Source organism: Anomaloglossus baeobatrachus, chromosome 5 (genome assembly GCF_048569485.1).
Source record: "Anomaloglossus baeobatrachus isolate aAnoBae1 chromosome 5, aAnoBae1.hap1, whole genome shotgun sequence".
NCBI classification, from domain to species: Eukaryota; Metazoa; Chordata; class Amphibia; order Anura; family Aromobatidae; genus Anomaloglossus; species Anomaloglossus baeobatrachus.
Window position 1 is genome coordinate 285,951,372 of NC_134357.1, and position 25,255 is coordinate 285,976,626.

Genomic DNA, 25,255 nt, shown 5'->3' on the forward strand with positions numbered 1-25,255 from the left:
AGTGCGGTGAGAGGCCTCCAGCATGGCAGACATGGCGTAGGCTGAAAAGGCTGAAGCCTGGGAAGTTAAGGCAACCAATTCAGGTATAGAGTCCCTAGTGAGGGCATGCATCTCCTCCAGGGAAGCAGAGATGGCTTAGAGCCCACACTGCTGCAAAGGATGGTGAGAACGAGGCCCCTGCCGCCTCATAGACAGACTTGGCCAGGAGGTCAACCTGGCGGTCAGTGGGATCCTTAAGTGAGGTGCCATCAGCCACAGATACCACTGTCCAGGCTGAGAGTCTAGACACCGGAGGGTCTACCTTTGGTGAGTGAGCCCACTCCTTGACCACCTCTGGTGGAAAAGGAAAACGGTCATCAGAACCACGCTTTGGGAAGAGTTTGTCAGGACAGGCTCTGGGCATGGACACAGTGGCCTGAAAACTGGAGTGGTTAAAGAACACACTCCTTGTTCTCTTAGGCAAGGTAAACTGGTGCTTTTCTGCCAGAGAGGGTTGCTCCTCTGATACTGGCGGATTGAGGTCCAGTACAGAATTAATGGACGCAATCAAATCACTAACATCTGCATCACCCTCGGTCAGATCAATAGGGCACATGGAGGTAGCGTCCGAGCCCCCAGTAAAGACATCCTCCTCGTCCTGCGAATCGGCTCGTGAATCGGAGCCGCGGGACGAGGAAGGAGAGGGGACTCTGCGTCTCCTTTTGGGAGGACGGGGTCTGGGAACAGATGAAGAATCCTCTGTGAGCTCTGCAGAGCGAGCCGTAGCAGCAGAGGCGCCCTGAGAAGGGGGCTGATGCATGCTCAGCAGAGTACGGGACAACTCTCCCATGTAGTCGGCAAAGGACTGGGAGATAGACTTAGAAAACAATTCTACCCAAGCCGGGGGTTCAGCCACCGGGGCCGGAGCAGCCTGAGGGACCACTGGGGAGAATCCAGGCTGAGGCACCACCATGTTAGAGCAGGCACCACAATGAGGATATGTGCTCGGTTCAGGCAGTACGAGCTTACATGCAGTGCATATTGAGTACAGCCTTGCAGCCTTGCTCCTAGTGTGAGACATGCTGCTGAGGTGGGGGCTCTGCAGTAAGAACACACTCCTTCAGAATGACCCCCAGAGAGTGTATAAGAAGGCCCACAACCAGAGGTTGTGGCTTACCAGACCGTTTTGTGTGCCCTCCGGATCCCACAGCTCGGACCCCCAGACAGGATGCAGAGATGCAGCAGCCAGCGCCGATCAGTGTGAGAACGCTGAAAAAATGGCGCCGGAGTGAGGAGGGGGGGCGGGGCCTAGTCCAAGAGCGGGAACCGGAGGGCCAAGGAGATATACAGGGGAGGGAAACATCTCCTCAGAGAGGAGTGTACTCCCCTCTGCTGAACGGCCGGTGGGCGGCGCCGCACTGTCCCTCTGCATGACTGACATGCAGGGGCAGTGAAAACGAAAGTAGGCCGCAGCCGAAGCCGGGGCCTAAATTTTACAATGCGGCCGGCGCGCAGGCACCCTCGGTGCGGTTCTCAAGTGAAAACCAGAGAACCGGCCGGAAATGTCCCAAAGTAAACTGACACACTCTCCCCAACAATAAAGATGCAAGGGACCCCCTGACAACGTCTCAAATACTTAGCTTGAGAGACGCAGGGCCAGGTCCCTGAGGGATGAGTGCTCCGTCCGGCAGGGTCCTGAAAGGGCTGCGGATGGAGACCGGTCTCCTGCAAAGCAGTGAGAACCGTGCTGGCTCCCACTTCAAGCCAGAGCCCGAGGGATGGTGAAGGAGCGCGGCATGTAAGGCTCCAGCCTTGAAATCAACCTTAACAACACCGCCGACACAGTGGGGTGAGAAGGGACATGCCGGGGGTCCAGCTTGGACCCGCTTCTCTTCCAACTCTTTAAAATCAAAAATCAGATGAGAATGCATGTCTGGATGTGTGCCTCCTGAACACAAAGCATTGAACTGGCTAGATTTGGTTATCCAGGGGGTGTATATGCTAGGAGGGAGGAGCTACACTTTTTAGTGTAGTACTTTGTGCGTCCTCCGGAGGCAGAAGCTATACACCCATGGTCTGGGTCTCCCATGTCGGAACGATGAAGAAAACCCAAAATCAAACAAATCTATAGCTAGCTCCCAAAAGAGAGATACATACAAGACTGTCAATACATATATATACATACATACATACATACATACATATATATAATGACCGCCTTGTATCATAGTCTGAGAACTCTGTACGGATTTTTCTAATATTTTAATGTGCGCTCCTTATTGCTCTCTTTAGGAGATTATATATATATATATATATATATATATATATATATATATATATATATATATATATATATATATATATATATATATATATATATATATATATATATATATATATATATATATAGTGGTAGAGCCACTCCCTCAAGTAGGAGATAGATGCAGGAACACCTCATAGGTCGACTTTCATCTGGTTTATTAACTTCAGCCACAAGCCATTCACAGAAAGACAGAACTACTTCCTTCAGCACAGGAAAGAAGGGAATTTTGTTTACTTACCGTAAATTCCTTTTCTTCTAGCTCCAATTGGGAGACCCAGACAATTGGGTGTATAGCTTCTGCCTCCGGAGGCCACACAAAGTATTACACTTTAAAAAGTGTAACCCCTCCCCTCTGCCTATACACCCCCCCGTGCATCACGGGCTCCTCAGTTTTGGTGCAAAAGCAAGAAGGAGGAAAAGTTATAAATTGGTTTAAAGAAAATTCAATCCGAAGGAATTTCGGAGAACTGAAACCATTCAACATGAACATGTGTACACAAAGAACAACAGCCCGAAGGGAACAGGGGCGGGTGCTGGGTCTCCCAATTGGAGCTAGAAGAAAAGGAATTTACGGTAAGTAAACAAAATTCCCTTCTTCTTTGTCGCTCCATTGGGAGACCCAGACAATTGGGACGTCCAAAAGCAGTCCCTGGGTGGGTAAAATAATACCTCGTAATAGAGCCGTAAAACGGCCCTTTCCTACAGGTGGGCAACCGCCGCCTGAAGGACTCGCCTACCTAGGCTGGCATCTGCCGAAGCATAGGTATGCACCTGATAGTGTTTCGTGAAAGTGTGCAGGCTCGACCAGGTAGCCGCCTGACACACCTGCTGAGCCGTAGCCTGGTGCCGCAAAGCCCAGGACGCACCCACGGCCCTGGTAGAATGGGCCTTCAGCCCTGAGGGAACTGGAAGCCCAGAAGATCGGTAAGCTTCGAGAATTGGTTCCTTGATCCACCGAGCCAGGGTTGACTTGGAAGCCTGCGACCCCTTACGCTGGCCAGCGACAAGGACAAAGAGCGCATCAGAACGGCGCAGGGGCGCCGTACGAGAAATGTAGAGTCTGAGTGCTCTCACCAGATCTAACAAGTGCAAATCCCTTTCACATTGGTGAACTGGATGAGGACAAAAAGAGGGTAAGGAGATATCCTGATTGAGATGAAAGGGGGATACCACCTTAGGGAGAAATTCCGGAACCGGACGCAGAACCACCTTGTCCTGGTGAAACACCAGGAAAGGGGCTTTGCATGACAGCGCTGCTAGCTCAGACACTCTCCGAAGTGATGTGACTGCTACTAGGAAGACCACTTTCTGCGAAAGGCGTGAGAGAGAAATATCCTTCATTGGCTCGAAAGATGGTTTCTGAAGAGCCATCAGCACCCTGTTCAGATCCCAGGGTTCTAACGGCCGCTTGTAAGGAGGGACTATGTGACAAACCCCCTGCAGGAACGTGCGTACCTGTGGAAGTCTGGCTAGGCGCTTCTGAAAAAACACAGAGAGCGCTGAGACTTGTCCCTTAAGGGAGCCGAGCGACAACCCTTTTTCCAATCCGGATTGAAGGAAGGAAAGAAAAGTGGGCAAGGCAAATGGCCAGGGAGAAAAACCCTGATCAGAGCACCAAGATAGGAATATCCTCCACGTCCTGTGGTAGATCTTGGCGGACATTGGTTTCCTAGCCTGTCTCATAGTGGCAATGACCTCTTGAGATAACCCTGAAGACGCTAGGATCCAGGACTCAATGGCCACACAGTCAGGTTGAGGGCCGCAGAATTCAGATGGAAAAATGGCCCTTGAGACAGCAAGTCTGGTCGGTCTGGTAGTGCCCACGGTTGGCCCACCGTGAGATGCCACAGATCCGGGTACCACGACCTCCTCGGCCAGTCTGGAGCGACGAGGATGGCGCGGCGGCAGTCTGACCTGATCTTGCGTAACACTCTGGGCAACAGTGCCAGCGGAGGAAACACATAAGGGAGTTGAAACTGCGACCAATCCTGAACTAAGGCGTCTGCCGCCAGAGCTCTGTGATCTTGAGACCGTGCCATGAATGTCGGGACCTTGTTGTTGTGCCGGGACGCCATTAGGTCGACGTCCGGCATCCCCCAGCGGCAACAGATCTCCTGAAACACGTCCGGGTGAAGGGACCATTCCTCTGCGTCCATGCCCTGGCGACTGAGAAAGTCTGCTTCCCAGTTTTCTACGCCCGGGATGTGAACTGCGGATATGGTGGAGGCTGTGGCTTCCACCCACAGCAGAATCCGCCGGACTTCCTAGAAGGCTTGCCGACTGCGTGTTCCGCCTTGGTGGTTGATGTATGCCACCGCTGTGGAGTTGTCCGACTGAATTCGGATCTGCTTGCCTTCCAGCCACGGCTGGAACGCCTTTAGGGCAAGATACACTGCCCTTATCTCCAGAACATTGATCTGAAGGGAGGACTCTGTCTGAGTCCAAGTACCCTGAGCCCTGTGGTGGAGAAAGACCGCTCCCCACCCTGACAGGCTCGCGTCCGTCGTGACCACAGCCCAGGATGGGGGCAAGAAGGATTTCCCCTTCGACAGAGAAGTGGGGAGAAGCCACCACTGAAGGGAAGCCTTGGCTGCCCGCGAAAGGGAGACGTTCCTGTCGAGGGACGTCGACTTCCTGTCCCATTTGCGGAGAATGTCCCATTGAAGTGGACGCAGATGAAACTGCGCAAAAGGAACTGCCTCCATTGCTGCTACCATCTTCCCTAGGAAGTGCATGAGGCGCCTCAGGGGGTGTGACTGGCCTTGAAGGAGAGATTGCACCCCTGTCTGTAGTGAACGCTGTTTGTCCAGCGGAAGCTTCACTATCGCTGAGAGAGTATGAAACTCCATGCCAAGATATGTCAGTGATTGGGCCGGTGTCAGATTTGACTTTGGAAAATTGATGATCCACCCGAAACTCTGGAGAGTCTCCAGAGCAATGTTCAGGCTGTGTTGGCATGCCACTTGAGAGGGTGCCTTGACAAGCAGATCGTCTAAGTAAGGGATCACCGAGTGTCCCTGAGAGTGTAGGACTGCTACCAATGTTGCCATGACCTTGGTGAAGACCCGTGGGGCTGTCGCCAGGCCAAAAGGCAGTGCCACGAACTGAAGGTATTCGTCCCCTATGGCGAAACGCAGGAAGCGCTGATGCTCTGGTGCAATCGGTACGTGGAGATAAGCATCTTTGATGTCGATTGATGCCAGGAAATCTCCTTGGGACATTGAGGTGATGACGGAGCGGAGCGATTCCATCCGGAACCGCCTGGTTTTTACGTGTTTGTTGAGCAGTTTTAGGTCCAGAACAGGACGGAAGGATCCGTCCTTTTTCGGCACCACGAACAAGTTGGAGTAAAAACCGTGACCCTGTTGCTGAAGAGGAACAGGGATTACCACTCCTTCCGCCTTCAGAGTGCACACCGCCTGAAGAAGAGCATCGGCTCTCTCGGGGGGCGGAGATGTTCTGAAGAATCGAGTCGGAGGACGAGAGCTGAACTCTATCCTGTAACCGTGAGATAGAATGTCTCTCACCCATCGGTCTTTTACCTGTGGCAGCCAGGCGTCGCAAAAGCGGGAAAGCCTGCCACCGACCGAGGATGCGGTGTGAGGAGGCCGAAAGTCATGAGGAGGCCGCTTTGGGAGCGGTTCCTCCGGCGGTCTTTTTAGGACGTGACTTAGACCGCCATGAATCGGAGTTCCTCTGATCCTTCTGAGGCCTTTTGGACGAGGAGAATTGAGACCTGCCCGCGGGCCGAAAGGACCGAAACCTCGATTGTACCTTCCGTTGTTGAGGTCTGTTTGGTTTGGACTGGGGTAAGGATGAGTCCTTTCCCTTGGATTGTTTAATGATTTCATCCAATCGCTCACCAAACAGGCGGTCACCAGAAAATGGCAAACCGGTTAAGAACTTTTTGGAAGCAGAGTCTGCCTTCCATTCACGTAGCCACATGGCCCTGCGGACTGCCACCGAATTGGCGGATGCTACCGCCGTACGGCTCGCAGAGTCCAGGACAGCATTAATGGCGTAGGACGCAAACGCCGACGCCTGAGAGGTTAAGGACACCACTTGCGGAGCAGATGTACGTGTGACTGTATTAATCTGCGCGTGACAAGCTGAGATAGCTTGGAGTGCCCATACGGCTGCGAATGCTGGAGCAAAAGACGCGCCGATAGCTTCATAGATGGATTTCAACCATAGCTCCATCTGTCTGTCAGTGGCATCTTTGAGTGAAGCCCCATCTTCCACTGCAACTATGGATCTAGCCGCCAGTCTGGAGACTGGAGGATCCACCTTAGGACACTGAGCCCAGCTCTTGACAACGTCAGGGGGGAAGGGATAACGTGTATCCTTAAGGCGCTTGGAAAAACGCTTATCTGGACAAGCTCGGTGTTTCTGGACTGCCTCTCCGAAGTCAGAGTGATCCAGAAACGTACTCAATGTACGCTTGGGAAACCTGAAACGGAATTTCTCCTGCTGAGAAGCTGACTCCTCAATTGTAGGAGCTGGGGGAGAAATATCCAACACCTGATTGATGGTCGCTATAAGGTCATTCACTATGGCGTCACCTTCAGGTGTATCTAGGTTGAGAGCGGCCTCAGGATCAGAATCCTGATCTGCTACCTCCGCTTCATCTTCCAGAGAGTCCTCCTGCTGAGACCCTGAACAGTGTGATGAAGTGGAGGGAATTTCCCAGCGAGCCCGCTTAGGCGGCCTGGGACTGCGGTCCGTGTCAGAGACCTCACCCTGGGACCTATGGGTCACCCCAGGAGCACTTTGCTGCTCCAATTGAGGGGGGCCTGGGGTCAATGATTGAACAGTGCCCGTGGCCTGAGACACCGGTCTGGACTGTAAGGCTTCTAGTATCTTAGCAGACCATTTATCCATACTCTCAGACAGTTTGTCAGCAAATACTGCAAACTCCGTCCCTGTCACCTGGACAACCTGGACAGTGGTAGCAGGTGGTTGCACCTGGGCCACCAGTAGCAGAGGCTCCGGCTAAGTGCCACAGGGGCCGAGCATTGCACACAATGAGGGTCAGTGGAACCTGCCGGTAGTATAGCCGCACATGAGGTACAGGTTGCAAAGTAAGCCTGTGCTTTGGCACCCTTGCTTTTTGCGGACGACATGCTGTTGTCTCCTCTGAGTACAATCCAGGAGGGTATATAGCCAAAAATCAACAGTGCGACCGTACAGTGAAAATGTATAGCATATAAGCATATATATATATGTACACTTCGGCACTCAGTGGGGCCAGCACCTCAGGTGCTGCTTACCGACCGCTCAAAGCGGTTGTGTGATCACCAGATTCCCTGCCTGGGCCTCCCAGAGCCGTGTTGTCTCTCCTCTCCAGCGTCAGAAGTGCTGACAGGAATGGCTGCCGGCGTTCTGTGGGGAGGAGGGGGCCGTGGGCGTGCCCTAGAAAGTGCGGGAATCTAGTGCCCCACTGTGCTGAGTGAGGGGGGAGGAGGATACAGAGTATGCTCCAGCCCTCAGCGCTGACGTCCTGTGCAGCGTCCCGCCCTTCCCCTGACTGGCAGGCCTGGGGGCGGGAATATGCGATACTAGGCCGCAAAAGCCGGGGACTAAATTTATAAGCGCGGCCGGCAAATAAGCGCGGCCGGCGCGGTAGTCCCCGGCGCACTAACACACCCAGCAGTGCTGCAGTGTGTATGGCACAAGCGCTCCATGCGCGGTCCCCACGGGGACACAGAGTACCTCACAGTAGCAGGGCCTTGTCCCTGACGATACCCGGCTCCTGTCCAGCAGATTCCCCAGGGGCTGCGGAGGGAGCACGGTCCCAGTGCCTGGAGACCGATTAGGATCCCACTTCACCCAGAGCCCTTAAGGGATGGGGAAGGAAAACAGCATGTGGCTCCTGCCTATGTACCCGCAATGGGTACCTCAACCTTAACAACACCGCCGACCAGAGTGGGGTGAGAAGGGAGCATGCTGGGGGCCCTGTTATGGGCCCTCTTTTCTTCCATCCGACATAGTCAGCAGCTGCTGCTGACTAAGATGTGGAGCTATGCGTGGATGTCAGCCTCCTTCGCACAAAGCATAAAAACTGAGGAGCCCGTGATGCACGGGGGGTGTATAGGCAGAAGGGGAGGGGCTTTACACTTTTAAGTGTAATACTTTGTGTGGCCTCCGGAGGCAGAAGCTATACACCCAATTGTCTGGGTCTCCCAATGGAGCGACAAAGAAATACAGAACAGAATAACGAGTGTGTCCAGAGGCCTGGCTTTTACCTCTGGGACCACACCCCGAGGTGGGGATATGGTGAACAGCTGTCCCACCCATCTCTTCAGCTGTCCACAACAAACCCGGCCCAGGTAATACAAATTAACCCTCTCAGCACCTAATATGCTGGAATATTCCATCCGGGTTTACATCACTGATTTCAGTAGTCTCTGAGAGCTCAGGTTTTTCGCCAATATTTACTGAGCTACTTACCTTTATAATCAGTTTGTTTGCTACATGGTATTTTTGTACTCTATTTTTGTTTTCTAACTTTTGTTCCTCTTGAATTTTCACTTTATTCTCTGCAGCCACTTTATTTACCTGCAGCTCAACCAAACATGACATGTTTGACTGCCGAACTCGAGTCACAGCTGGCACCGCCCAGCCTCACTGTCCAGCCCCGCCCTCGGCACACACATTCCCTGTCCGTATTCTAAGGTTCAGGATGCGTTCATCTACCTAAAAGGAAAGCATTCTTCCTCCCCCTCCCCTTTACCCTGCAGTGGCTATCATTAGCAGACTGGTGGCTGCGACATTTCCCCTTTCATTACATTGCACACCAAACCCTAACAGTTACAGAAACCTTCATGTACCTCCGCAAACACAAAATTACAAACTACCATAAAAGTAGACTTACCTGTAAAATGCCTTTTGGGAGGTACGTGGATTTTGCAAGCAAATTTCCAGTTTTACTTAACAAGTTATCTTCACCGTCTTCTTCTTCATCATCATCGTCGTCATCATCATCTACGAAAAATGTAGGCGATTTAACATATATATGATAAAAACGGATGCGAGTTCTGTCAATGTCAATTACTTTAGGAATGGCCAAATATGCAACAGTGATTACAGCACTTTCTGAAATTATGGTGACCCACTTCACCTGAACTATGCACGCTTGGCATTCTCGTAGACTTGACATCGCAAAACCATGATCAAATATTTTTGGCTAAATATTTTAGAGCACAAAAATCTTCCCATAAATAAAGTAGTCGGTCTCAAAAAGAATAGTGGAGTGTGTATACTCTACTCTCATGCCATTGAAATACGGAACAGAAGGCCTTGTTCTAGGGACTCAGTGTCTGGACCCTCACCAATTTGGTAGCCATCACAATCCCATAGATAGGCACTCCTTTAACCCCTTCCCATAATTGGACCAGCTGTACTTTTGAATATCATTCATTCTGCCCCATATTGTACTGGAAAACATGAAAAAAATTTCAAGTGTGTGAAATTGCAAAAAAAAAAAAGTGCAATTCCACAATGGTTTTATATTTACCATGTTCACTACACAGTAAAACTGACCTCTCATTATAATTCTCCAGGTGAGTACAATGTATAGGTTTTTTTTTTTTTACAAAAAAAAAAAATTCTGTAAAAAATAAATTAAAAAAATTATCATATTTGGCGGCGTATTCTAAGAGATTCATTTTTTGGGATCTGGCTCATTTTTTGCTCCAAGAGCTGCTGTTTTTAATACCATTTAATTATACCATTTTGGTGTAGATGTGATGTTTAAATCGCCTCTTATTGCAATGTTGCAGCGACAAAAAAAAAAAAAAAAATTGCAAAGTGTAGATTTTTTTTTTCTCTCATTACGAACTGTACCGATACGATTAATTTATGTTATATTTTTATAGGGAGGTAATTTCCAAATGTGGCGATAGCAAATATATGTTTCTTTTAATTGTTTTGTTTTCAATGTAGTAAAAAGGGGGTGAGTTGAACTTGTTTTTTTCACATTAAAAAAAAATAAATAAATAAATCCCACTTTTTATTGCATTTATTAGTCCCCTTAGGGGACTTGAAGCTTAACACTGCTCTGTACAGCAGAAATAATGGGTTCCTATGAAGAAAGTTAGTCATGACAGACACAGGGGTAATCAGCTGACCCCTGGCTGTCATGACAAGCCATCGGAGCTCCACGATGACGTCACAGGGCCGCTGATGGGAGCGGGGGACTGACCGCTGGTGCGAGTAAAATCCCACTGTCAGAAATAAAAACTAAACTAGTTCTCTCTGATCCAGCCGCACCTGATAGAGGCAGATATCAGCTGATCAGATCAGGGGGTTAGATGGGGGCTCAACGTGTGACCCAAAGTGTTACCCAAATGAAAACGTTAAGATCACCTTCTTTAGAACGCCTTTTCTTAGGGTCTCTGGAAGCCCAGGATGGTACTCCGCCCATTGCTTTCTCAAATCTAGCAGGATAAAAGAAAAAAAAAAAAAAAAAGATTAAAACAAGATTACACACTTATTTCACTGGTATAACATTTCAGATGCAGACACAGAAATGTTTGATGTGGTGACGGCATCACCGAAAGGACATCTTGTACCACCAGATCCCAACTTTCTAGTATATCATCCTCTACGAGGGAAGCAAGCCATTACACACAATATGCATCCCCAATCATGTACATTAACCACCTACTCCTGCTGTAGTCTGGCTTGAAGTTTCTCCTTGTTCAGAGTGGTCTCTTCTTTGCTCTTCATCACATGTTTCCTATAGCGATGGGTCATTTTAATGCTGAAAGTACAAGATGTGAAGATGGTCAGGGTCAAACTCATTTACATATTTAGAAATGACACACACATATACAGACCTAGCTTAAATGTGTTGCTTAATTTGTATTTTTTTCATATTATAACACTACAGATTGTCATTAATAACCACAGAATATCTGTACATTAGTATAAAAAAAAAAATTTAAATCAGTTAAGGGTATCTACTTAGGGAAGCTGAAGGTCACTGTGCAATTCTTCAGTACTACCGTATAAAGCACCTATTCATATTCACGTAATACGTGGACATGTAGAGTCCAAAAGAAAGCTGCAAAGTAGGGACAGTTCTCCAATCTGTGTTACTGACCATCCATTGTGTAGCACTTGACCAGCATCTGACAGAAGCCCTTATCTAAGACTTTCCTACACTAGGACAGAGGATTTTGGGTGCTCACTGTAAAATCTCTTTCTCAGACCCTTTTTTGGGGGACACAGAAAGATCATAGGTGTATCCTGCTGCTGCTACTGGGAGGCTGACACTAGGTAAAAAAAGTTGGCTTCTCCCCAGCAGGTTACACCCACCAACTGGGCCAAAGCTAATCAATTAGTGAGCAAGCAGTACTAGAAGCAAAAATCTAGCACAGCTTAGTTATGGATAATGCAAACATTGAAAAAAAAGGAGGGTAATGAGTCCCCCAATGAAGGCTCTGAGAAAGAGAATATACGGTGAGTGCTCAAAATCCTCTTTTCTCTATCGCTTCATTGGGAGACAAAGGAAGACCATGGGAGACGCCAAAGCAGTCCCGAGGGTAGGAAGAAAAAGAGAATTTTGTTACTTACCGTAAATTCTTTTTCTTATAGTTCCGACATGGGAGACCCAGACCATGGGTGTATAGCTTCTGCCTCCGGAGGACACACAAAGTACTACACTCAAACGTGTAGCTCCTCCCTCCGGGCTATATACACCCCCTGGATGACAATCTAACCAGTTCAGTGCAAAAGCTGAAGGAGGACATCCACCCATAAGTAGAGATAGAGTAAAACTCGGAAAAACCGGAACCTCTGTCTACAACAACAGCCGGTGAAACACACGGAACAAGAACTGCCAACAGGCAACAGGGAGGGTGCTGGGTCTCCCATGTCGGAACTATAAGAAAAAGAATTTACGGTAAGTAACAAAATTCTCTTTTTCTTCATCGTTCCTTATGGGAGACCCAGACCATGGGACGTCTCAAAGCAGTCCATGGGTGGGAAATAAACAGAACTGAGAAGTAGGCAAGACCTAACTTCACAAATGGGCGACAGCCGCCTGAAGGATGCGTCTGCCCAAGCTCGCATCTGCCGAAGCATGAGCATGCACTTTGTAGTGCTTCGAAAAGGTGTGCAGACTAGACCAAGTGGCAGCCTGACAAACCTGTTGAGCCGTAGCCTGGTGCCTGAAAGCCCAAGAGGCATCGACAGCTCTGGTCGAGTGCGCCTTAATCCCTGGCGGTGGGGGCACCTGAGAACATTGGTAGGCATCGGAGATGGCCGACCTAATCCAACGAGCTAGGGTCGGTTTAGAAGCCGAGAGACCCTTGCGCTGACCCGTGGTTAGCACAAAAAGAGAGGTGCACCGCCTAAGAGCGGCGGTGCGTGACACATAGATTCGGAGCGCCCGCACCAAGTCCAAGGTATGCAACGCCTTCTCAAAGCGATGCACAGGGGCCGGACAAAGGGGAGGCAATGAAATGTCCTGGTTAAGGTGGAAAGGAGACACCACCTTAGGGAGAAAGTCCGGAGTCGGACGGAGAACCACCTTGTCTTGGTGAAACACTAAAAAAGGTGACTCCGAAGAGAGCGCAGCCAAAATCAGAGACTCTCCTGAGAGAAGTTATGGCCACTAGAAAAACCACTTTCTGTGAAAGTCGAAACAAAGAAACCTCCCTAAGAGGCTCAAAGGGGGGTTTCTGTAAGGCCGTGAGGACCAGATTAAGGTCCTAGGGATCCAAAGGCCGCCGGTAAGGAGGAATGATGCGAGATGCGCCCTGTATGAAGGTGCGCACCTGAGCCAGGCGGGCGATACGCCGCTGGAATAATACCGACAGAGCCGACACCTGTCCCTTGACGGAATTGAGGGATAGTCCTAGCTGCAGACCGGACTGTAGAAAGGACAGGATGGTCGGCAAAGAGAACGGCCAAGGAGCATGGCCGGAAGAGCGACACCAGGACAGGAAAATCTTCCAAGTCCTGTGGTAAATCTTGGCCGAGGAAGACTTCCGAGCCTGAGTCATAGTAGAGATGACCTCAGAAGGAATGCCTGAAGCCGTCAGGACCCAGGACTCAAGAGCCACGCCGTCAATCTGAGAGCCGCAGAATTCTGGCGGAAAAACGGACCTTGAGAGAGAAGGTCTGGGCGGTCCGGGAGATGCCACGGCATTTCTACGGACAGACGGAGCAGATCTGGGTACCAAGCTCGCCTGGGCCAGTCCGGAGCAATGATTATGACCCGACGGCCCTCCATTCTGATCTTGCGCAGAACCCTGGGCAAGAGAGCTAGAGGGGGAAACACGTAGGCCAGACGGAACTGGGACCAATCTTGAACCAGCGCGTCCGCTGCGAAGGCCTGAGGATCGTGGGAGCGAGCCACGTAAACCGGGACCTTGTTGTTGTGCCAGGATGCCATTAGATCCACTACCGGAGTGCCCCACTTGCGACAGATTGACCGGAACACTGCCGGATGCAGGGCCCACTCGCCGCTGTCCACGGTTTGACGGCTGAGATAATCGGCCTCCCAGTTTTCTACGCCTGGGATGTGGACTGCGGATATGGTGGACTTGGAGTCCTCCGTCCACTGAAGGATGCGTTGAACCTCCAACAACGCCAGGCGGCTGCGAGTCCCGCCCCGGTGATTGATGTAGGCAACCGCTGTCGCGTTGTCCGACTAGACTCGAATGTGCTTGCCCGCCAACAGGTGGTGAAAGGCTACGAGAGCTAGGAGCACAGCTCTGATTTCCAGCACATTGATCGAAAGGGCTGATTCGGACGGAGTCCAAGTGCCCTGTGCTCGGTGGTGGTGAAATACTGCCCCCCAGCCGGCATCCGTGGTGAGGATCACCCAGGACGGAGTCAGGATGGAGCGTCCCTGTGACAGAGAGAGGGGCCGAAGCCACCACTGAAGAGAGCTCCTGGTCTGTGGCGACAGAGCCACTAGCCTGTGCAAGGAAGAGGTCCGCTTGTCCCAACAGCGGAGAATGTCCAGCTGCAGGGGACGCAGATGGAACTGGGCAAAGGGAACCGCTTCCATTGACGCCACCATCTGACCCAGCACCTGCATAAGGTGCCTGATGGAATGACGGCGGGGCTTCAACAGAGAGCGCACCGCCAGATGAAGGGACTGATGTTTGACTAAGGGCAGCTTCACAAGTGCCGGCAGAGTCTCGAATTGCATCCCTAGGTACGTAAGTTCCTGGGTCGGGGTCAGAGTGGACTTGGGCAGATTGACAAGCCACCCGAAATGAACAAGCGTGGCGAGAGTGAGCGAGACACTCTGCTGACAGTCTGCACTGGATGAGGCCTTGACTAGAAGGTCGTCCAGGTAGGGGATTACTGCCAACCCCTGGAGATGCAGGACCGCAACCACTGCTGCCATGACCTTGGTGAAAACACGAGGGGCCGTGGCTAACCCGAAGGGGAGAGCCACGAATTGGAAATGTTCCTCCCCGATTGCAAAGCGTAGCCAACGCTGGTGTGAAACCGCAATAGGCACATGCAGATAAGCATCTCTGATGTCGATGGATGCTAGAAAATCTCCTTGGGTCATTGAGGCAATGACCGATCTCAGAGATTCCATGGGAAAGCGCCGCACCTGAACATGCTTGTTGAGAAGCTTGAGATCCAGGATGGGCCGGAAGGAACCGTCCTTCTTGGGGACTAGGAAGAGGTTTGAGTAGAAACCTCTGAACCGTTCCCGGGCGGGAACCGGAACAATTACTCCGTTGGCCTGCAAGGATGCCACGGCCTGTGAGAAGGCGGCGGCTTTGGAGCATGGGGGAGTGGACAGAAAAAATCTGTTTGGCGGGCTGGAAGAAAATTCTATCCTGTAGCCGTGGGAGATGATATCCCGCACCCACTGATCGGAGACGTGTTGAAACCACACGTCGCCAAAGTGGGAGAGCCTGCCACCGACCAAGGACGTTGCTGGCTCGGCCAGATAGTCAAGAGGAGGCTGCCTTGGTGGCAGCAGCTCCTGAGGACTTTTGTGGACGCGGCTTCTTGCGCCAGGTGGGCTTCTGGTCCTTGGCTGAGTTAGTGGACTCACAACTATTTTTTGTTTGACAGTAAGTACTTCCATCAGCTCAGGGGCACAGCGATGGGGAGCTCATGTGCTCCCTCATACGCAAATTTGCTCCTGGGCTGGTGGGAGGAAACTGTCATTTTTAACATTGATACACCATGGTGGGTCCCCCTCATTGTGTATTGGGGTAGATTCATCGATGACGTGTTGGTCATATGGGGGGTACCTTACAAGAGTTTGAAGAATTCATGAGATGTATCAATGTTAATAATATCAATTTGAGGTTCACTCATGAGATACACAAGTCAATTATTTCATTTTTGGATGTTGAAATTAGGGCGGAAATGAATGGGTCATTATCAACTAAAACCTATAGAAAACCTACCTCCACAAATAGTTTGTTACGTTGGGACAGTTTCCATCCTACCTCACTAAAGAAAAGGTATACCTAAAGGCCAGTTCCTTCGAGTGAGAAGAAACTGTTCAAATGATCAGGACTTTTTTTGCCCAATCAAGGGATCTCAGAGAACGTTTCAGGGAAAGAGGGTACCCTCATCAGATACTTCAAGGTGCATTTCAACATGCTTCAGGCCAGGAGCGCAGTTCTTTATTACAGGTAAATAACCGACAACAAAAAAATGATGGTGATGTAATAAGAATCATCGGTAGATATGACAATCAATCGGAAAAAATATTCCAAATTTTACGGAGACATTGGGGGATCCTAAGGGCAGATCCGGATCTGGTGGATGTTCTGCCTCCGCGACCCATGGTCACTTTTAGGAAGGGGAGCTCCATTAGAGATCAGTTGGTGCACAGTCACTATAGCCGGCCTACACCTGCCGGTACTTGGTTGGACCGTAGACCGTTGGGCACATTTCGATGCGGTGATTGTAAATACTGTGACTGGATTGTACAATCCAAGTCAGTTATCAGTGCAAGCACTGGACGTGAGTATTATTTCAGAGACTTTGCAAACTGCAAAAGTGAGGGCTTAGTCTATATAGCAACATGTGACTGCCCCCTTGACTATGTGGGGAAAACTAGAAGAGAACTGAGAAGACGAATAGGGGAACATGTTGGTGATATCAAACATAAAAGAGAGACCCCTATAGCAAGACATGTTTGGGATTCTCACCAAGGTAATATAAGATCTATGCGGTTTCGAGTGTTGGAAGTGATTAAACCAAGCCCGAGAGGGGGTGACTGGGATAACAGAATTTTGAGGAAAGAATGCCAATGGATCTTTCGATTAAAGACCCAATCTCCAAATGGTCTGAATGAAAAATTAAACTATACACCATTCATTTGAGGGGTCTCCTGCTGGAGTCCATCAGAGTGTGGGACATTTTGGCCCCCTAGTGAGAATAGCGAAATATCATACCCCGAAAGTGGGGGTTTGATGACTCTGCATATAGCATGGAGTGATGGTATTTGAAAAATCTTCAGGTGATTTGTTTGGATAGATGTGGGTCACCGGCAATGTGAATATTATACATAAAATTAGCGATAGGATGCCATACTGGCCACATGGATTTTTGAGAACAGATATCCCTGTGAAGATGCATAGCTGTGCCCTGGGAAAAAGTTTAAATAAATAAATAGAGAGAGATAGATAGATATATATATATATATATATATATATATATATATATATATATATTATATTATATTATATTATATTATATTATATTATATTATATTATATTATATTATATTATATTATATTATATTATATTATATATATATTTATATATATATATATATATATATATATATATATATATATATATATATATATATATATATACACACACACACACATACATATAAAATATAAAATATATAAAAAATAAAAAATGAGAGAGAAATATATAATTATTGTTTTTTTGGAAAAATAAAATGATAAAAATAAGTGTATATATATGTATATAAAAAATGAATAGCGCTGCGTGGTTATGGGATTAATTTAGTTTGGATGTAATCCCCCAAAAAATATGGGGGCTGGAGGATTGATACGCTGGTTTAATGGGATATGTTATAGGACATTGTGGAATATCTATGTATATCATTGGACAGAGATTTATAAATATTATCGTGGCCCCGTATTGGTGGCTATAATATGTAGCGCTATTTTCTCGTTTAATGGATTGTTTAAATCTGGTGGCACAGTGACCAGGTAGGATGTATATATATAAAAATGTAAGGCATTAAAAAGTAGCGCCTCCTGGGATCTGCTGCGCATGCGCGAGGAGGCAGCATGAAGTTGTAATGAAAAGCTTGGACGGCTGCTATGGTTTTATATCCGGACATGCGCAGTACCTGTATGGTAAGCGTGATGGGGAGGCGTAGTAACCGGATGTTTGATGTGGTAACCGGGACATCATTTCCGGACATGCGCAGTCTGATCCTGCACGCTCTAGCGATGCGGAATTTTTAGGACATGCGCAGTGTATCTTAGTGGACAGGAGTCTGCCTTAGATGTGGCAACTCAGTAATCTATTGCTGGTGACGTATTTTCTATTTAAACTGGCGCTTTATTGGCGGCAACCACTACCAGAGAAGGTCCTGTTATCACCACTGAATTTATCACCACTGAATGACTACAACTTCCTTCTCCCTGGCCTCCTGATGAACCGGATCAAAGGGCGGAGAAACGCGTTGAGGCAGTGCGGATACACTTTACAAAGGGAAGTAAAATAATCTTGTGTAAATAATATCAGATTGTTTAGGTAGTTTATGTACTGGTATCATTCCAGGGTTTAATAAGTGGTTAATGTACTGGCATTGTTACAGAAATTGTGTGTTTAATATACTGGCATTGTTCCAGGATTTGGATCTATCCTGTGCGGGATATTTGGTTGATTGGGCCTTTACAAGGTGTAAGAAATTATGAGCATGTTTCATTGACTGACATGGGAGGAAGGTTGATGCATATATATACATTGGATTAGAACATTGTCATCATAGATAAAGTGAATCCAGTAGTTCAACCATATAGTAAGATCAATATACCGCATGGTTTAGACCAGGATTTGTCCTTGTATGGTAGGGCAATTGTCAGGGGAATTAAGGGACAGCCGCCGAGGAGCGGGGGCGCCCAGTTAAGCTAAGGCGTTTGGACCTCCGTTGGTAGGTAGGGGTCAGATCTAGGGTGCATGATGGGGAAAATATCCCTTATGTTAAGAGCCTAGACCCTGACCTCTGCCGTAAACTGAATGTGTATAAAATTTCTAATAAAAACGGCTGTCCTGGTTGTGTATATATATGAGTGTAAATTCCCTATGACAATTAAGTATACGGGTGAATCACTTGGGTTTTTAATATTTATATAATAAAGAGTATTTTTAAAGGGGATTTGTTTGTTTACACTTTGAAAAAGGCGCAGCCAGATAGTCAAGAGGAGGCTGCCTTAGTGGCAGCGGCTCCTCCGTTCTTCTGAGGACGCGGCTTCGCGCGACAGTTGGGTTTTCGATCCTTGGCTGAGGTAGTGGACGAAGCGGAGGGCTTAGAGGATGACCAGATAGAGGAACGAAAGGAACGAAACCTCGACTGGTTCCTGCCCTGGACAGGTTTCCTGGTTTTAGTTTGTGGCAAGGAAGTACTCTTCCCGCCAGTAGCTTCCTTAATAATTCATCCAGTTGTTCACCGAATAGCCTGGACCCAGCAAAAGGGAGCCCAGCAAGGTACTTCTTAGAAGAAGCGTCTGCTTTCCACTCTCGAAGCCACAAGATCCTGCGAATCGCGAGAGAATTAGCGGAAGCCACCGCCGTGCGGTGAGAAGCCTACAGAATGGCAGACATGGCGTAGGATGAAAAAGCCGAAGCCTGGGAAGTTAAGGCAACCATCTCGGGTATAGAGTCCCTGGCGAGGGAATGTATCTCCGCCAGAGAGGCAGAGACTGCCTTAAGAGCCCACACTGCTGCAAAGGACGGGGAGAACGAGGCTCCTGCCGCCTCATATACAGATTTGGCCAGAAGGTCAACCTGGCGGTCAGTGGGATCCTTAAGAGAGGTGCCATCGGCCACAGATACGACTGTCCGGGCTGAGATTCTAGACACCAGAGGGTCTACCTTTGGAGAGTGAGCCCACTCAACCACTTCTGGTGGAAAGGGAAAACGGTCATCAGAACTACGCTTTGGGAAGCGTTTGTCAGGACAGGCCCTGGGCTTGGTAACAGTGGCCTGAAAACTGGAGTGGTTAAAAAACGTACTCCTAGCTCTCTTAGGAGAGGTAAACTGGTGTATTTCTACCAGAGAGGCTTGTTCCTCTGACACTGGTGGATTGAGGTTCAGTACGGAGTTAATGGATGCAATCAAGTCACTAATATCCGCATCACCCTCAGATAAGTCAATGGGGTACATAGAGGTAGCGTCTGAGCCCACAGTAAAAGTATCCTCCTCGCCCTGCACCTCAGCTCGTGAATCAGAGCCGTGGGACGAGGAAGGAGAAGGGTCCCTGCGTCTCCGTTTAGGAGGACGAGGTCCTAAAACATGCTCTGAGAGCTCTGCAGAGCTCGGAGCAGCAGAAGCGCCCTGAGGAGGGGGCTGATGCATGGTCAGCAGAGTCCGGGACAGCTGTCCCATGGAGTCGGCAAAAGACTGGGAGATAGCTCTGGAAAAAGATGCTACCCAAGCCGGGGGTTCAGCCACCGGGGCCGGAGCAGCCGGGGGGACCCCTGAAGAGGCTCCAGGCTGAGGCACCACCATGTTAGAGCAGGCATCACATTGTGGATATGTGCTCGGTTCATGCAGAATGAGCTTACATGCAGTGCATATAGAGTACAGCCTTGCAGCTTTACTCCTAGTGAGAGACATGCTGCTGAGGTGGAGGCTCTGCAGTAAAGAATACACTCCTATAGAATGACCCCCTGAGAGTGTATAATCAAGCCCACAACCAGAGGTTGTGGCTTACCAGATCGGTTTTTGTGTGCCCTCCGCATTCCACAGCTCGGACCCCCAGTAGATGCAGAAGTTGCAGCAGCCAGCGCCGATCAGTGTGTGAACGCTGATAAAGAAGGGAATTTTGTTTACTTACCGTAAATTCCTTTTCTTCTAGCTCCTATTGGGAGACCCAGACAATTGGGGTGTATAGCTACTGCCTCCGGAGGCCACACAAAGTATTACACTTTAAAAAGTGTAACCCCTCCCCTCTGCCTATACACCCTCCCGTGCATCACGGGCCCATCAGTTTTGGTGCCAAAGCAGGAAGGAGGAAACTATATAAATTGGTCTAAGGTAAATTCAATCCGAAGGATGTTCGGAGAACTGAAACCATGAACCAAAAGAACAATTCAACATGAACAACATGTGTACACAGAAGAACAACAGCCCGAAGGGAACAGGGGCGGGTGCTGGGTCTCCCAATAGGAGCTAGAAGAAAAGGAATTTACGGTAAGTAAACAAAATTCCCTTCTTCTTTGTCGCTCCATTGGGAGACCCAGACAATTGGGACGTCCAAAAGCAGTCCCTGGGTGGGTAAAAGAATACCTCGATAAAAAGAGCCGAAACTGCCCCCTCTTACAGGTGGGCAACCGCCGCCTGAAGGACTCGCCTACCTAGACTGGCATCCGCCGAAGCATAGGTATGCACCTGATAGTGTTTCGTGAAAGTGTGCAGACTAGACCAGGTAGCCGCCTGACACACCTGCTGAGCCGTAGCCCGGTGCCTCAATGCCCAAGACGCCCCTACGGCTCTGGTAGAATGGGCTTTCAGCCCTGAAGGAATCGGAAGCCCAGAGGAACGGTAGGCTTCAAAAATCGGTTCCTTGATCCACCGAGCCAAGGTTGACTTGGAAGCCTGCGACCCCTTACGCTGGCCAGCGACGAGGACAAAGAGCGCATCAGAACGGCGCAGTGGCGCCGTGCGAGACACGTAGATCCGGAGTGCTCTCACTAGATCTAACAAATGCAAATCCTTTTCACATTGGTGAATTGGATGAGGGCAAAATGAAGGTAAGGAGATATCCTGATTGAGATGAAAAGGGGACACCACCTTAGGGAGAAATTCCGGGACCGGACGTAGAACCACCTTATCCTGGTGAAATACCAGGAAGGGGGCTTTGCATGACAGCGCTGCGAGCTCTGACACTCTTCGGAGTGATGTAACTGCCACTAGAAATGCCACCTTCTGCGAAAGACGTGATAGAGAGACATCCCGCAGCGGCTCAAAAGGTGGTTTCTGAAGAGCCCGTAGAACCCCGTTGAGATCCCAGGGTTCCAGTGGCCGCTTGTAAGGTGGGACTATGTGGCAAACTCCCTGCAGGAACGTGCGGACCTGCGGAAGCCTAGCTAGACGCTTTTGAAAAAACACGGAAAGCGCCGATACTTGTCCCTTGAGAGAGCCGAGAGACAAACCCTTGTCCATTCCGGATTAAAGGAAGGAAAGAAAAGTGGGTAAGGCAAACGGCCAGGGGATAAACCCCTTATCAGAGCACCAGGCTAAGAAGATCCTCCAAGCCCTGTGATAGATCTTGGCGGACGTTGGTTTCCTGGCCTGTCTCATAGTGGCAATGACATCTTGAGATAACCCTGAGGACGCTAGGAGCCAGGACTCAATGGCCACACAGTCAGGTTGAGGGCCGCAGAATTCAGATGGAAAAATGGCCCTTGGGACAGCAAGTCTGGTCGGTCTGGGAGCGCCCACGGTTGACCCACCGTGAGGTGCCACAGGTCCGGGTACCACGACCTCCTCGGCCAGTCTGGAGCGACGAGGATGGCGCGGCGGCAGTTGGACCTGATCTTGCGCAACACTCTGGGCAGCATTGCCAGAGGAGGAAATACATAAGGCAGTCGAAACTGCGACCAATCCTGAACTAAGGCGTCCGCCGCCAGAGCTCTGTGATCCTGAGACCGTGCCATGAATGCCGGGACCTTGTTGTTGTGCCGAGACGCCATGAGATCGACGTCCGGCGTTCCCCAGCGGCAACAGATCTCTTGAAACACGTCCGGGTGAAGAGACCATTCCCCTGCGTCCATGCCCTGGCGACTGAGAAAGTCTGCTTCCCAGTTTTCTACGCCCGGGATGTGAACCGCGGAGATGGTGGAGGCTGTGGTCTCCGCCCACAGCAGAATCCGCCGAACTTCTTGGAAGGCTTCACGACTGCGAGTGCCGCCCTGGTGGTTGATGTACGCGACCGCCGTGGCGTTGTCCGACTGTATGCGGATCTGCCTGCCCTCCAGCCACCGATGGAACGCTTTTAGGGCTAGATACACTGCCCTTATCTCCAGAACATTGATCTGAAGGGAGGACTCTGTCTGAGTCCAAGTACCCTGAGCCCTGTGGTGGAGAAAAACCGCTCCCCACCCTGACAGACTCGCGTCCGTCATGACCACAGCCCAGGATGGGGGCAGGAAAGATTTTCCCTTCGACAGAGAAGTGGGAAGAAGCCACCACTGAAGAGAGGTCTTGGCTGCCAGAGAAAGAGAGACGTTCCTGTCTAGGGACGTCGACCTCCTGTCCCATTTGCGGAGAATGTCCCATTGGAGTGGACGCAGATGAAACTGCGCAAAGGGAACTGCCTCCATTGCTGCCACCATCTTCCCCAGGAAGTGCATGAGGCGCCTCAAGGGGTGTGACTGGGCCCGAAGGAGAGATTGCACCCCTGTTTGCAGCGAACGCTGTTTGTCCAGCGGAAGCTTGACTATCGCTGAGAGAGTATGAAACTCCATCCCGAGGTACGTCAGTGATTGGGTCGGAGTCAATTTTGACTTTGGGAAATTGATGATCCACCCCAACCTCTGGAGAGTCTCCAGAGCAACGGTCAGACTGTGTTGACATGCCACCCTGGAGGGTGCCTTGACTAGGAGATCGTCTAAGTACGGGATCACCGAGTGGCCCTGAGAGTGTAGGACTGCCACAACGGCTGCCATGATCTTGGTGAAGACCCGTGGGGCTGTCGCCAGGCCGAAAGGCAGTGCCACAAACTGAAGGTGTTCGTCCCCCATGGCAAAACGCAGGAAGCGTTGATGCTCTGGTGCGATCGGCACATGGAGATAGGCATCCCTGATGTCGATTGATGCCAGGAAGTCTCCTTGGGACATCGAAGCGATGACAGAGAGGAGGGATTCCATGCGAAACCGCCTGGTTCTCACATGTCTGTTGAGCAATTTGAGGTCCAAAACGGGACGGAATGAACCGTCCTTTTTTGGCACCACGAACAGGTTGGAGTAAAAACCGCGACCACGTTCCTGAGGGGGAACGGGGATCACAACTCCTTCTGTCTACAGAGTGTCCACCGCCTGAAAAAGTGCAACGGTTCGCTCGGGGGGCGGAGATGTTCTGAAAAAACGAGTCGGAGGACGAGAGCTGAACTCTATCCTGTAACCGTGAGACAGAACGTCTCTCACCCATCGGTCTTGGACATGTGGCCACCAGGCGTCGCAAAAGCGGGAGAGCCTGCCACCGACCGAGGATGCGGTTTGGGGAGGCCGAAAGTCATGAGGAGGCCGCCTTGGAGACGGTGACTCCGGCGGTCTTTGGAGGACGTGACTTAGACCGCCATGCAGAAGAGTTCCTCTGGCTCTTCTGTGGCCTGTTGGACGAGGAGGATTGGGATCTGGCTGAGGGCCGAAAGGACCGAAACCTCGCTTGAATTCATCGTTGCTGAGGTCTCTTTGGTTTGGGCTGGGGTAAGGACGAGTCCTTTCCCTTGGACTGCTTAATAATTTCATCCAATTGCTCGCCAAACAATCGGTCGCCAGAAAAAGGCAAACCGGTCAAGAACTTCTTGGAAGCAGAGTCTGCCTTCCATTCGCGTAGTCACATGGCCCTGCGGACTGCCACCAAATTGGCGGATGCTACCGCTGTACGGCTAGCCGAGTCCAGGACAGCATTCATGGCGTAGGATGAAAACACCGACGCCTGGGAAGTCAAAGACGCTACTTGCGGAGCAGAGGTACGGGTGACCGCATTAATCTCAGACAGACAAGCTGAGATAGCTTGGAGTGCCCACACTGCTGCAAAGGCTGGGGCAAAGGACGCGCCTATGGCTTCATAGATGGATTTCATTAGGAGCTCTATCTGCCTGTCCGTGGCATCCTTGAGCGATGAACCGTCAGCCACTGCTACTAAGGATCTAGCCGCCAGTCTAGAGACTGGAGGATCCACCTTGAGACATTGAGCCCAACCCTTAACTACGTTAGAGGGGAAGGGGTAACGCGTGTCATTAAGGCGTTTAGTAAAGCGCTTGTCCGGAAAAGCCCTGTGCTTCTGGACACCATCTCTGAAGTTAGAGTGATTGAAGAAAGCACTCAGAGTACGTTTGGGGAACCTAAACTGGTGCTTCTCCTGCTGTGAAGCCGACTCCTCTACAAGTGGAGTTGGAGGGGAAAGATCTAGCACCTGGTTGATGGACGCTATAAAGGTCATTTACTATGGCGTCCCCTTCAGGTGTATCAAGATTGAGAGCAACGTCAGGGTCAGAGTCCTGGGCTGCGACCTCCGCCTCATCCTCCAGAGAGTCCTCAAGCTGAGACCCCGAACAGCGTGAAGAAGTCGGGGAAGATTCTAAGCGAGCCCGCTTAGCCGGTCTGGGACTGCGGTCCGTGCCGGAGTCCTCCACATAATAACTAGAGGCCACCCCAGGAGCACGCTTCGTCGCAGACCGAGAGATTCCCTGCCTCGGGTGTCCCAGAGCTGCAGCCAGAAGTCCTCCACCGGCAGAATGTGCTTAAAACATGGCTGTCGGCGTTCACAGGGGAGGAGGGAGCCGTGGGCGTAACTAAATAAGTGCGGGAATCTGGTGCCCCAGAGTGATTAGTGAGGGGGGAGGAGGACACCTAAGCGTGCTCCAGCCCTCACTGTCGGCGTCACGCCGACCGTCCCGCCCTTACCCCTGACTGGCAGGCCTGGGGGCGGGAGTTATGGTACTAGGCCGCAAAAGCCGGGGGCTAAAGTTAAAACCGCGGCCGGCAAGCAGGCGCGGTCGGCGCGGTAGTC

General features: G+C 50.2%; 1 protein-coding gene across 1 annotated transcript in view; it reads right to left on the reverse strand.

The window, feature by feature from the left end:
• UTP18 (UTP18 small subunit processome component) overlaps nucleotides 1-25,255 on the reverse strand; it is a 106,292-nt gene that overhangs the window by 57,902 nt on the left and 23,135 nt on the right. Inside the window, exons 4-6 of the mRNA XM_075349533.1 lie at nucleotides 10,971-11,066; nucleotides 10,670-10,740; nucleotides 9,177-9,286 (exon numbers count right to left, since the gene is read on the reverse strand). Coding sequence (XP_075205648.1) covers nucleotides 9,177-9,286; nucleotides 10,670-10,740; nucleotides 10,971-11,066 — 277 coding nt within the window. The remainder of the gene's footprint in view (nucleotides 1-9,176; nucleotides 9,287-10,669; nucleotides 10,741-10,970; nucleotides 11,067-25,255) is intronic.